At 39.7% G+C, this 12,574-nt stretch overlaps 2 protein-coding genes across 2 annotated transcripts in view; one reads left to right on the forward strand and one right to left on the reverse strand.

Moving 5' to 3' along the window:
* LOC307131318 (tripartite motif-containing protein 16-like) overlaps positions 1-12,574 on the forward strand; it is a 390,938-nt gene that overhangs the window by 356,475 nt on the left and 21,889 nt on the right. The window lies entirely within an intron of this gene.
* On the reverse strand, positions 5,353-7,370 carry LOC307118177 (zinc finger BED domain-containing protein 5-like; the record flags this gene model as incomplete). The annotated part of the gene is made up of 2 exons (XM_079803685.1): positions 5,353-5,684; positions 5,852-7,370. 2 exons carry the CDS (start codon positions 7,368-7,370, stop codon positions 5,353-5,355), a joined length of 1,851 nt encoding a protein of 616 aa, XP_079659811.1.

Raw genomic sequence — 12,574 nt, forward strand, 5'->3', positions numbered from 1 at the left:
TCTGATGTTTTGCATGTTGTGTGTTTTGTGTGTAGAGTTACAAGAAATGGAGCCATATTTTCAGAAATTGTGTGTAAGCAATTAGATAAATCTGTAAATGAATCCAGTTTATTTTAGTTCAGGACTCATAGTCCAGGTGTTAGTAATCTGTGCTTAATCTTTGTTCCAGGCAACAATTTTTTAACTCACGATTAACTAGATTAAGGCCTACTCTTGGCATAATTTAAACCCTGTCCAGGAAACCACCTCTTGAAAATCTGCATTGATAATTCATAAAATGTGGTGTGAGCTCAATTTAAATGACAATTACAGAAAAACACAATCTGACTTAACTATTAACACACAAACTTGTACTTTTCACATTTATGATTAATAGCCATTTAGAAATCATTCACAGTGCAGGGTGTAAAAATTAATGTTGGTATGTAAACTGAATGCTTTACTTGATTTATTTGTGTGCTTTGGTTCATTGTCTTGTTGCATCACATAACCTCTCTAAAGGTTGAAGACATGAACTGCTGTCCTGTATTTTTTTTTTTTAACATAACATTGGTTATTGCTAATGACATACAGGGCCCTATTTTAACGATCTGAAACGCAAGTGTCAAAGCGTGAAGCGCAAGTAACTTTGTGGGCGGGTCTCGGCGCTGTTGCTATTTTCCCGGCGGGATAAATGGCTCTTGCGCCCGGCGCAAATCTAAAATGGGTTGGTCTGAAGTAGCTTCATTATTCATAGGTGTGGTTTGGGCGTAACGTGAATAAACCAATCCGAGCGTCATCCAACATTACCTTTAAAAGCAGGTGCGCAAGTTCCATTATGGATTGCTATTATTATGGCATATTTACCAGGCGCACGCCAGGAGCGGTTCACAGCCGAGGAGACTGATGTTCTTGTAAGAGCAGTGAAAGACAGAGAAGTGAAGTTGTAATGTTGTACATTATGGTAAAGGTCATTTCACAGTCTTTTTTTTTTCAGTCTTTCAGTTTTTTCAGTTTTTCAGTCGATTTTTTTTCCTGGTTCTTGACGGACAAACCAATTTGTCAGATGTCCTTATATACATATATGTCTTGCCACTATTGGGCAAACAGGTCTTATCCTTAATTATTACAATTAGCCTGAATCATTTGTAAGCTAGATTTATGCCTATTTTTTTCACATCTTCGTGGCACACCACAATGATTTCCGTCATCTCATGTGTTAATATTTTTTTAGTGTAACAATTTATGATTTGCAAAAATAACTGTTGCATCTGTGTAGATTACATGAGCAAAGTGTATGCGCGTTGTGCACGCTATACATTATGGTCAAGCATGCGCCCTTAAAATAGCATAATGAACAACGCGCAACGCGCCACTGACTTTAGACTAGGTTTTTTCAGGTCAGTGGCGCAATTGTTTAATGGAACAGCAAAATAGCACCAGGGATTGTTTGCGCCGGAACACGCCTCCTTTTTTTGCGCTGAACCGCCCAGGTAGCGCAAGTTCATTCACTAGTTTAGCGACGTGCTTCTGTGGAGGGAAAAGCGCGCTTTGCGCGGGTGCAAAATAGGAATGACACATGCGTCGGTGTACAAAGTCAATTGCGCTGGGTGCAAGATAGGGCCCACATAGTAATTAATCTACACTGTGAGCCCGGACAGTGAAGTTGAATCTACTTAAAAAATTGGAGCAAACTGGTTGCCCTAAAAATTTAGTAATGTGAAATAAAACGAGTACATTTAACTTAAATTTAAGTTAACATTTCATGCAGTGTTTGGAATGCTGCATTTTTATTTAGAGCGCAAGGCATCCCTAAAAAGCGTTCTGGGGCTAGATAGTAATAGTGATGCCTTGCTACGCAAGCACCACTAATAATAAACCGTTCTAATAAGATTTATGGCTTGCTACGCAAGCACCATTAATAATAAAAATATGGAGAATAACAATATTGATGCATTGCTTCACAAGCAACACTAATATGTATGTTTGAGAGTGATGGTGAAAAACCGTTCTCACTAAAACCGTTCTGGGGCTAGATAGTAATAGTGATGCCTTGCTACGCAAGCACCACTAATAAACCGATCCTGGGTTACATAGTATATACGCCTTGCTAAACAAGCTCCACGAATATTAATAAGTATGGAGAATAACAATATTGATGCCTTGCTTCGCAAGGCCCACTAATAAGTATGTTTGAGAGTGATGGTGATGCCTTGCTACGCAAGGCATCACTAAAAACCGTTCTGGGGCTAGATAGTAATAGTGATGCCTTGCTTCGCAAGCACCACTAATAATAAGTTTAATAGCAATATCAGTAAGTTGGCTCTCTCAAGCCAACTTAATAAGTTTAAATAGGATTTCAGTAAGTTGGCTCTCCCAAGCCAACTTAATAATCGCAATTCGATATCTTCCCCAAATCGTGCATCCCTAGTTTATCCTATCTACCTAGAGCATCCCCTGTTCAATCTCTTAGGCTAAAACAAACTTGCCCTCAAATAGAATAGATTACAAAACAGCATATTAATAGCCTATTTTCATTTTGGGCCTAAGGTTTTGGGCATTTGGCACATTGTTGGCTGTGGAGGGTTACTAATGTCATTGCTTTTTTTTATTATTTCTTTGACTTAAATAATGTTGGTAATGCGTCGTATAGGTCTTAAATTTCAATCTTTATGGTCTTAAAATGTCTTAAAAAGGTCTTAAAGGGTTAGTTCACCCAAAAATGAAAATTCTGTCATTAATTACTCACCCTCATGTCGTTCGACACCCGTAAGACCTCCGTTCAGATGCGACGACAATAGTTTTTGTGCGCAAAAAAAAATCAAAATAACACCTTTATCCAGCTTGTTCTCGACTTCCGTGTGTGCCTCCACGACGCATGCGCGAGAATATGACGCAGATCCGGCGTTCGGGAATCCATGAAATACACACTTAAGCCCCATTTTGAGAACTACGCCGAGACCTGAAGCACGATCAATGTAGAATTCAAAAGCTTAGACACGCGCGTCTTCCTCTGCTTGTAAACAAATCGCTTCTGGGTCATGTGTCCGAACGCCGGATCTGCGTCATATTCTCGCGCATGCGTCGTGGAGGCACACACGGAAGTTGAGAACAAGTTGACTAAAGGTGTTATTTTGATTTTTTTTTGCGCACAAAAACTATTGTCGTCGCATCGTAAAATTATTGTAGAGCCACTGTTGTGAGATGGACTTTGTAACGACGTTTTTAGTGCCTTTCATGGATCTTGGAAGTGTCAATGTACTGAATGCCAATGGAGGCCTGTCTGAAGCCTTTCTCAGCCATCAGCTTTCAACAAAAATATCTTCATTTGTGTTCCGAATATGAACGGAGGTCTTATGGGTGTCCAACGACATGAGGGTGAGTAATTAATCACAGAATTTTCATTTTTGGGTGAACTACCCCTTTAAATTTGACTTTCTGAAACCTGCAAGAACCCTGGTTTTTAATGCTAATCAAACAAATGACAAGGAAATTTGTCACTGTTGTTGACTAAATAACTTTTGTAACTTCAATAATTATTCATCTTTATTTAATTTATACGTTGAAGATTTTAATATGCATTAAATATGCATTGTTATTAATTTATATTTGATTACTTTATTCAATTTCAGTAACTAAAAACTACTGCTAGATACATGAAACAAACTGTTTATTTTATATGCATCTTTGCTCTATTATATGCATTTGTGCTGTTGCTTGTAGTTTGATTATTTGTTCTTATTTTGTTTAATTTTATTTGACAAATATCATAATTACCCTGAACATAGCTCCAAACCGTACAGAAACGGTGACCCTAAAACAGTGATTAAAAACTGATCTTTGAGTAATTTGAACCATTCCACCCCTAATATATATATAGGGGTATATTCAGGTTATTCAGGTATATTCATATATATCTATATGGTTGCTATGGAGTGGCTATACAATTTATGGGGTGACATTTAAAGACTATTTGCCAGTCTGAGTCAAAAGACCCAACCCCCATGCCTCTACGATGTTCTGATGCAGAGATATAGGTCCTTGTAAACGGTTGCTAGGGTACTCTGTTTGGTTGCTATGGAGGGGCTTGGCAGCATCCAATGATGATACTGCTTGTCTGTATGAATGATATAAACCAACCCCCATGTCTCTAGGATGTTCTGAGGCAGAGATATAGGTCTTGGTAAACGGTTGCTAGGGTACTCTGTTTGGTTGCTATGGAGGGGTTTGGCAGCATCCAATGATGATACTGCTTGTCTGTATGAATGATATAAACCAACCCCCATGCCTCTATGATGTTCTGAAGCAGAGATATAGGTCTTGGTATACGGTTGCTAGGGTACTCTGTTTGGTTGCTAGGGGGGCTTGGCAGCATCCAATGATGATACTGCTTGTCTGTATGAATGATATAAACCAACCCCCATGTCTCTACGATGTTCCGAAGCAGAGATATAGGTCTTGGTATACGGTTGCTAGGGTACTCTGTTTGGTTGCTAGGGGGGCTTGGCAGCATCCAACGATGATACTGCTTGTCTGCATGAATGATATAAACCAACCCCCATGTCTCTACGATGTTCCGAAGCAGAGATATAGGTCTTGGTATACGGTTGCTAGGGTACTCTGTTTGGTTCCTAGGGGGGCTTGGCAGCATCCAATGATGATACTGCTTGTCTGTATGAATGATATAAACCAACCCCCATGTCTCTATGATGTTCTGAGGCAGAGATATAGGTCTTGGTATATGGTTGCTAGGGTACTCTGTTTGGTTGCTAAGGGGGCTTGGCAGCATCCAATGATGATACTGCTTGTCTGTATGAATGATATAAACCAACCCCCATGTCTCTATGATGTTCTGAAGCAGAGATATAGGTCTTGGTATACGGTTGCTAGGGTACTCTGTTTGGTTGCTAAGGGGGCTTGGCAGCATCCAATGATGATACTGCTTGTCTGTATGAATGATATAAACCAGTGGTTCTCAAACTTTTTTGGTCATTCCCCACTTTAGACAAGGGGAAATTTTAAAGCCCCACCTACCCCCATAGCCCCAACACAATGCTAATGAAATGCGCAACAAGCTTAACATGTTCCAATTTATTGAACTAACAAGTATTATCAGAGTAACAAGTTGTATCTAAAATACAAACTATATACATAAAATAACAGAATGTTCAAAAATAAAGAAAATAAAAGTGCAGCTGTGTCATAACTTGCATGAAATTTAAAAAAAAAAATTGAGAAAATAAAAGTGCAGCTGTGTCAAATTTTTTACTAATTTCAAAAATAGATAAGATATAAAAGTGCCACTTTGCAATCTGTAAAAAAAAAGAAAAGAAAAGAAAAGAAGAGAAATCCATTCGGCAGGTTATCACTGCATTAGTGGCTGCAATGGGCCTGTTTTGCATTGCACAATTTCTCAAAGCGGGGTTGCAGGCTTGATACTGCCACTCTCAAGTCATGCTCAATGTTCAGCTGAGATCTGAACTTCGTTTTCAGTGAAGCAACAGCTGAAAACCCCATCTCACAGAGATATGATGTGGCAAAGGGAAGAAGAATGCACACAGCTCTCTGCCCGATGAGTGGATACTCCCTCTCCACTCCAAACCAGAATTCACTAAGATTCTGAGCTTTAAACCTGAGCCTCAGGGTGGAGTCAGATGTCAGATCAATAAACTGGTCCTCCTCAGCAGACCCAAATTCAGCAGGTGCTGCAGACAGAATATAAATAAATAGGCTTACTTTATTTGTCATTGCATAATAAAGACAAAGAAATATGTTTGACAACAGTCTATTCCAGTTAGTAAGTAGCATACCATAAATAAAATGCATGTATAATATATGAGTATAATATTCAATAAAATGTCAAAATACCAACCTGCTGCATTGAATGGATCCATAACCCAGGCAAACTGAGCACTGTTGTTCGGGAAGTATTTTTGAAACAATTCTTTGAGGGAAGAGATGTGCTGCTTAATACAAGGGATAACAGTGGTGGCTCCAGAATCAGTGTTTTCAGCCACTTCACTCAGGTTCTCAAAGACATCTATGTTTTGCTGATCGAGGCGCCTGCCCCATACCTCTAGCTTTCGGCTGAATGCATTGATCTTATCTGCCAGGTGAGGTATATGCTTGTCTTTGCCTTGAAGCTGAAGATTTAATTCATTCAGCTTGCCAAACATATCGCTGAGGTAGGCCAGTTTAAACAGAAATTCTTCATCACTGAACTTGCTTGCAGCCTCATACATGCGCTCCTCCTCCAAGAACATCCGAATCTCTGCCCTGAGCTCAAAGACGCGCGACAGCACTTTGCCGCGGGACAGCCACCTTGCTTCACTGTGAAACAGCACAGATGTGTGATCAGCTCCCATTTCCTCACAAAGTGCGGAGAACAGTCGCGCTTTCAGGGGTCGGGTTTTGATAAAATTTACCACGCTCACTACTTCTGTCAAAACCTCATTTAATTCAGGGCTGAGCTGCCTTGACGCGAGCGCTTCCCTGTGAATGACACAGTGCGTCCAGTGCGCATCTGGCGCAACCCTCTTTATTAGTGCCTGCAGCCCGTTTCTTGACCCTGCCATGGTCTGTGCGCCATCAGAGCAAAAGCCCACACAGTTTTCCCATTTAAGGCCGTGTTCTTTGAGGTAACTGTCCATGATCTTAAACAGCTCATCAGCGGTGGCTCTATTTTTTATGTATTTGCAAAACAGCAAATCCTCGCACAGTGACTCGCCATTCACAAAGCGGACGTACGAGATGAACAAGCAGTCTTTATTGCTGTCAGTAGCTTCGTCCACTTGTAATGCAAAACGACTGTCTTTTAATTTTTCTACGAGTTGTTCCTCAAGATCACTTGAAATGTTGCATATACGTCTTGCAACTGTGTCGTTTGACAGGGGAATAGCTTTTAATTTTGCTGCGCTTGTCTCGTCGAGCATAATTGACACCATGTCTAGCGCAGCGGGGAGAATGAGCTGCTCTGCAATTGTGTGTGGTTTTTTGGATTGTGCAATTCTGTATGCCACTCTATATGATGCCATCTGTGCTTTACTGTTTACTGAGGCAGCTTTTACCATGCGAGTCTCCTGTTGACGGTATTCTTCAAGTTTTCTTTGAAAGAAATCAAGTGGCTTATTGACGTGACTGGGGTGTGTGGTCTCTAGGTGTCGTCTTAATTTGTTGGGTCTCATACTATCTGCTGCTAGCGGTTTAAGACACAGAACACACATCGGTCTCTCCTCTGCCCCCACCACCGCTGCCGTGAATCCAAGAGCAAGATACCCATCATCATATCTTCTTTTCGGTTGGCTTTTTGGTTGATTAGGTCCGTCTGGCTTGTGTCTCTCTGCTGGCGCTGGCTCGACAACTTTTGAGGTCCGTGTCACAAATTTATCCATGTTTTGTTATAGTTTTTTTTCAAGGCGACTGTTATTTTAGTTTTGTTATTGTTTTTTTCAAGGCTAAGTACTGTTTTTTTTAGAACATTCCCGCTTAATTTTTCCATGGCAACGCGTCATTTGTCACGTGACACACCGCAGCCACAATAACAGATCGCCTTAATTTCCTTTTTCCTTTTTTATTTCAAAATATTCACAAACTTGCTTACCATGTCATCAACTATCTGATATTCCGATTCTCAAAAAATTGTAAGTGAGTGTGTTTGGTCGTTTAAAAACCTTTATAAATAATCATGATAACGTGAGATGGGCGCTGCAATGTTTCTTTGCGACGCAGTTCAGAGAATCCTGTCTGCCATCAGTTTCTCCCGAAATACATGCAAGAAAGTGGCCGGTGAACTCCGAGAAGAATAGAGTACACTTTATAGTTACTTCCACTATGTTTGTCTGATGTGAATAACACACGTCGGCAAATTATATTTGAATAGATTGTTATTGCTTCCACAGACATCAGTGTGTATTACAAACTCCAAATGTATTGTTTCACTAGTGCTTATGTGTATTAAAATGGCTGAAAACTAAAATAAACATTATGAGGTTGAAAACACTGCATAGTTGTGATAGCCTATATGACAGCGCTGAGCGCGTCCGTCTCTGGCTCAGCGCCAACCAACGCGCAAAAGCACAAATTTAATCTGGCAGTGATGTCACGTCACTGAACATTCTAAATCCCATAATGTGGGACCGTACTCTCAGGGGCACAGAAATAAAAATCCTATATATGGGACCAAACCGGATACCGCTCAAAAGGTTAAACATTTCATTTGTAACCATTAATACAAAAATGAAACTGAGATGACGTGTTGAACACACACACACACCGCGCAGTCACAGTGCGCGGTCTTGCTCCAGATTCCGGAAGATTTGATCTCACGTTACCATATAAGGCAAAAAAAGGAAAATTTCCTCCCGTTTGGCGCGCCCCACCTGTCACGTCTCTATTCCCCACCAGTGGGGCGCGCCCCACAGTTTGAGAAACGCTGATATAAACCAACCCCCATGCCTCTATGATGTTCTGAAGCAGAGATATAGGTCTTGGTATACGGTTGCTAGGGTACTCTGTTTGGTTGCTAGGGGGGCTTGGCAGCATCCAATGATGATACTGCTTGTCAGCATGAATGATATAAACCAACCCCCATGTCCGTATGATGTTCTGAGGGAGAGATATAGGTCTTGGTAAATGGTTGCTAAGGTACTCTGTTTGGTTGCTAAGGGGGCTTGGCAGCATCCAATGATGATACTGCTTGTCTGTATGAATGATATAAACCAACCCCCATGTCTCTATGATGTTCTGAAGCAGAGATATAGGTCTTGGTATATGGTTGCTAGGGTACTCTGTTTGGTTGCTATGGAGGGGTTTGGCAGCATCCAATGATGATACTGCTTGTCTGTATGAATGATATAAACCAACCCCCATGCCTCTATGATGTTCTGAAGCAGAGATATAGGTCTTGGTATACGGTTGCTAGGGTACTCTGTTTGGTTGCTAGGGGGGCTTGGCAGCATCCAATGATGATACTGCTTGTCTGTATGAATGATATAAACCAACCCCCATGTCTCTACGATGTTCCGAAGCAGAGATATAGGTCTTGGTATACGGTTGCTAGGGTACTCTGTTTGGTTGCTAGGGGGGCTTGGCAGCATCCAATGATGATACTGCTTGTCTGTATGAATGATATAAACCAACCCCCATGTCTCTACGATGTTCCGAAGCAGAGATATAGGTCTTGGTATATGGTTGCTAGGGTACTCTGTTTGGTTGCTAAGGGGGCTTGGCAGCATCCAATGATGATACTGCTTGTCTGTATGAATGATATAAACCAACCCCCATGTCTCTATGATGTTCTGAAGCAGAGATATAGGTCTTGGTATATGGTTGCTAGGGTACTCTGTTTGGTTGCTAAGGGGGCTTGGCAGCATCCAATGATGATACTGCTTGTCTGTATGAATGATATAAACCAACCCCCATGCCTCTATGATGTTCTGAAGCAGAGATATAGGTCTTGGTATACGGTTGCTAGGGTACTCTGTTTGGTTGCTAGGGGGGCTTGGCAGCATCCAATGATGATACTGCTTGTCAGCATGAATGATATAAACCAACCCCCATGTCTGTATGATGTTCTGAGGGAGAGATATAGGTCTTGGTAAATGGTTGCTAAGGTACTCTGTTTGGTTGCTATGGAGTGGCTTGGCAGCATCCAATGACAATACTCCAAAGGCTGCTTGTCAGTATGAATGATATAAACCAACCCCCATGCCTCTATGATGTTCTGAAGCAGAGATATAGGTCTTGGTATACGGTTGCTAGGGTACTCTGTTTGGTTGCTAGGGGGGCTTGGCAGCATCCAATGATGATACTGCTTGTCAGCATGAATGATATAAACCAACCCCCATGTCTCTACGATGTTCTGAAGCAGAGATATAGGTCTTGGTATACGGTTGCTAGGGTACTCTGTTTGGTTGCTAGGGGGGCTTGGCAGCATCCAATGACAATACTCCAAAGGCTGCTTGTCAGTATGAATGATATAAACCAACCCCCATGCCTCTATGATGTTCTGAGGCAGAGATATAGGTCGTGATTAACTGTTGCTAGGCTGCTTGATAATGGTTGCTAGGGCGTGGCTAGGAAGAGTTGAAGGTGATTTGTGATTGGCTGTTGATGCCCCGAGTCAAACAAACCCACCCTAATATATATATTTTCCTTAGTTGTCAGTTATAATCAACAAAATTAAAAGAAATAAACAATTGAAATATATCAGTCTGTGTGTAATGAATGAATATAATATACAAGTTTCACTTTTTGAATGGAATTAGTGAAATAAATCAACTTTTTGATGATATTCTATTTATATGACCAGCATCTGTAGATATTTTAATATGATCTCATAATTTGACTGCAGATATATTAGGCTGCTGTCCCTTTAAGACCTGATGCACAGATCCATCACACTGTTACACATGCATTTTCTTTCTCAAGTTTTTACCTTCACTTATAACATAACTGACTGTGTTTATGTGATTATTTTGTCATTATTTGTGTTTATTTGACTGTTTAAGCGCAATAAACATTGAAAACAAACTAAATTTAGTTCTGAGAAGTGGCTTTTTTTCACTTTGGGTGTGAGCACAAAAGCTGCAGGAATTAGTAAAATTAAGCGCAATACATGCAATCCCATGCCGATATTACAGCAACAATAGTCATCCTGAGCAAATTAAGTGAGTGAGTGAGGGGAGGTGGGTTTGTGTGTCACTCTCTGTCAGAGAGATGAGAGACGACAAAGAGCAGCTGGTATCATGTGTCTTTTCTGTGGAAAAGGAGTATTGGAAGTGTTCAGATATTTCAGTATCAATATGTACCAAAAACGCTATATTTTTTACAACACTACATTGTGCTTAGTTTATTATTTCACAAGTGAAAAATGTATATATTACAGACATCCCAACCTACAAAAAGTCATTTCAGGATGCTCTCTGTCTTATGTGCTTCATGAGGCACACACACACACACACGGTCTCTCGCTCCCTCTCCCTCTCCCTGGTTTGGAGCACAGTATCGGTCTCGCATGCGCGCTCTTGCTCACTCCCTGAACTGCTAAAATTCAGCTAAAAAGACTCAAACCAATGATATACACTGTGACTCCTGATCACATAAAAATGTTACACAGGCTCAGATTAATCACAAACAAATCTCATTTTCTCAAGTTCGTGGCTTAAAAAGTAGCAAGTATATTTTTAAACCCAAATACATTGTTCATTATAACAAAATACTGAACCTCAACACTTAGTGTTACCTAAACCACAAAAATTCAACATGTATGAATACATTCAAACCAATAGTTAACAAAGAGCAATAAACAATAAAAACACTGTCACTGCTTAGACCATGAACCATTTTCTCAAAGCCCATACGGTAAAAAAATATATATATTTTAAAATATATTTTCACATAGGCTATAATTCAAAATATACAAAAAATGGCCAAAAAATATATTTGCAAAAAATATATTTTGCAAATATATATTTTTGGCCATTTTTTTGTATATTTGAAATATATATGAAAATATATTTTCTAGTACCAATATATTTTTTGGCCATTTTAAAAATATATTTTGTCCTCCATATATTTCAGTCCAGGAAAATACATTCACAATGTAACATTTGAATAAAATCTTTATTTGATGTCTAAAATGTGAACAAATAACACATTTGAATCAAGTACGGAACATTAAATTGAAACCACAACAAAACTATATATTACAAAATTAGCATTTTTTTTTCTCAAGAAGTCTCAGTTCCCCCAGCTTGGAATTCACTGCAATACCCAAAGCTCCCCTGGACACATTGGGAAACCTCTTTTTGACTGCCACTGTAAGAGAGAAAAAAAAAATCATAGCTATGTTTAAATAGTTAGTTCACTCAAAAGTACATTTTGTCATTAATTACGCACTCGCACTTATAAGACTCTTGTTCATCTTTGAGACACAATTGCAGATATTTAAATAAAAAATTAAGAGATTTCTGTCCCTCCATTTACAGTCCAACAACTACCAACTTACATTTACAACCTACCTCCACATTGTGCATTAAAATTCTTTAATGTACAGCTAGCTGTTGATTATCCCTTACATATTTTTTATAATTATTAAATGGATGGCGCCTTATTTGGACAATAAAGCCCTCCCTATACCTGTCCCTAGCCGATAAACACTTTAATTTTAAACACATATTAGACACTATTTCCAAATATTTTCTTTTGTTTTACTGAAAATACATGCCTTTCCGATCTGATACATGATGGAAAAAGAGTAGAGCGAGCAAAAGGCGGACCCTCCGGTCGAATTCCATCAAAACTTCTTGCGTCACGCTTTACCCCTACACTATTGCTAGGTGGAGTTAGTGTAAATAGCATTTGCCAACAAGATGGGGTATTTGCACTGTAAATAGACACTCCAGAAAATTCAAACGGAAATAAGTTTATTTTTCTTACCTAATTGGCAGATAATATTGCTTGTTTTAAGCAAAACTCTCTTCGTTTTAATTGTTCCCTTTCGTTCAGTCACTACGACATATGTTAGTGACTAACGAATGGGGGTTTCGCCTAGAAGCCAATCACCTTCGAGGTATTTAACAGCGCCCAATGGCAG

Source organism: Gobio gobio (genome assembly GCF_949357685.1).
Source record: "Gobio gobio genome assembly, chromosome: 1".
Lineage (NCBI taxonomy): Eukaryota > Metazoa > Chordata > Actinopteri > Cypriniformes > Gobionidae > Gobio > Gobio gobio.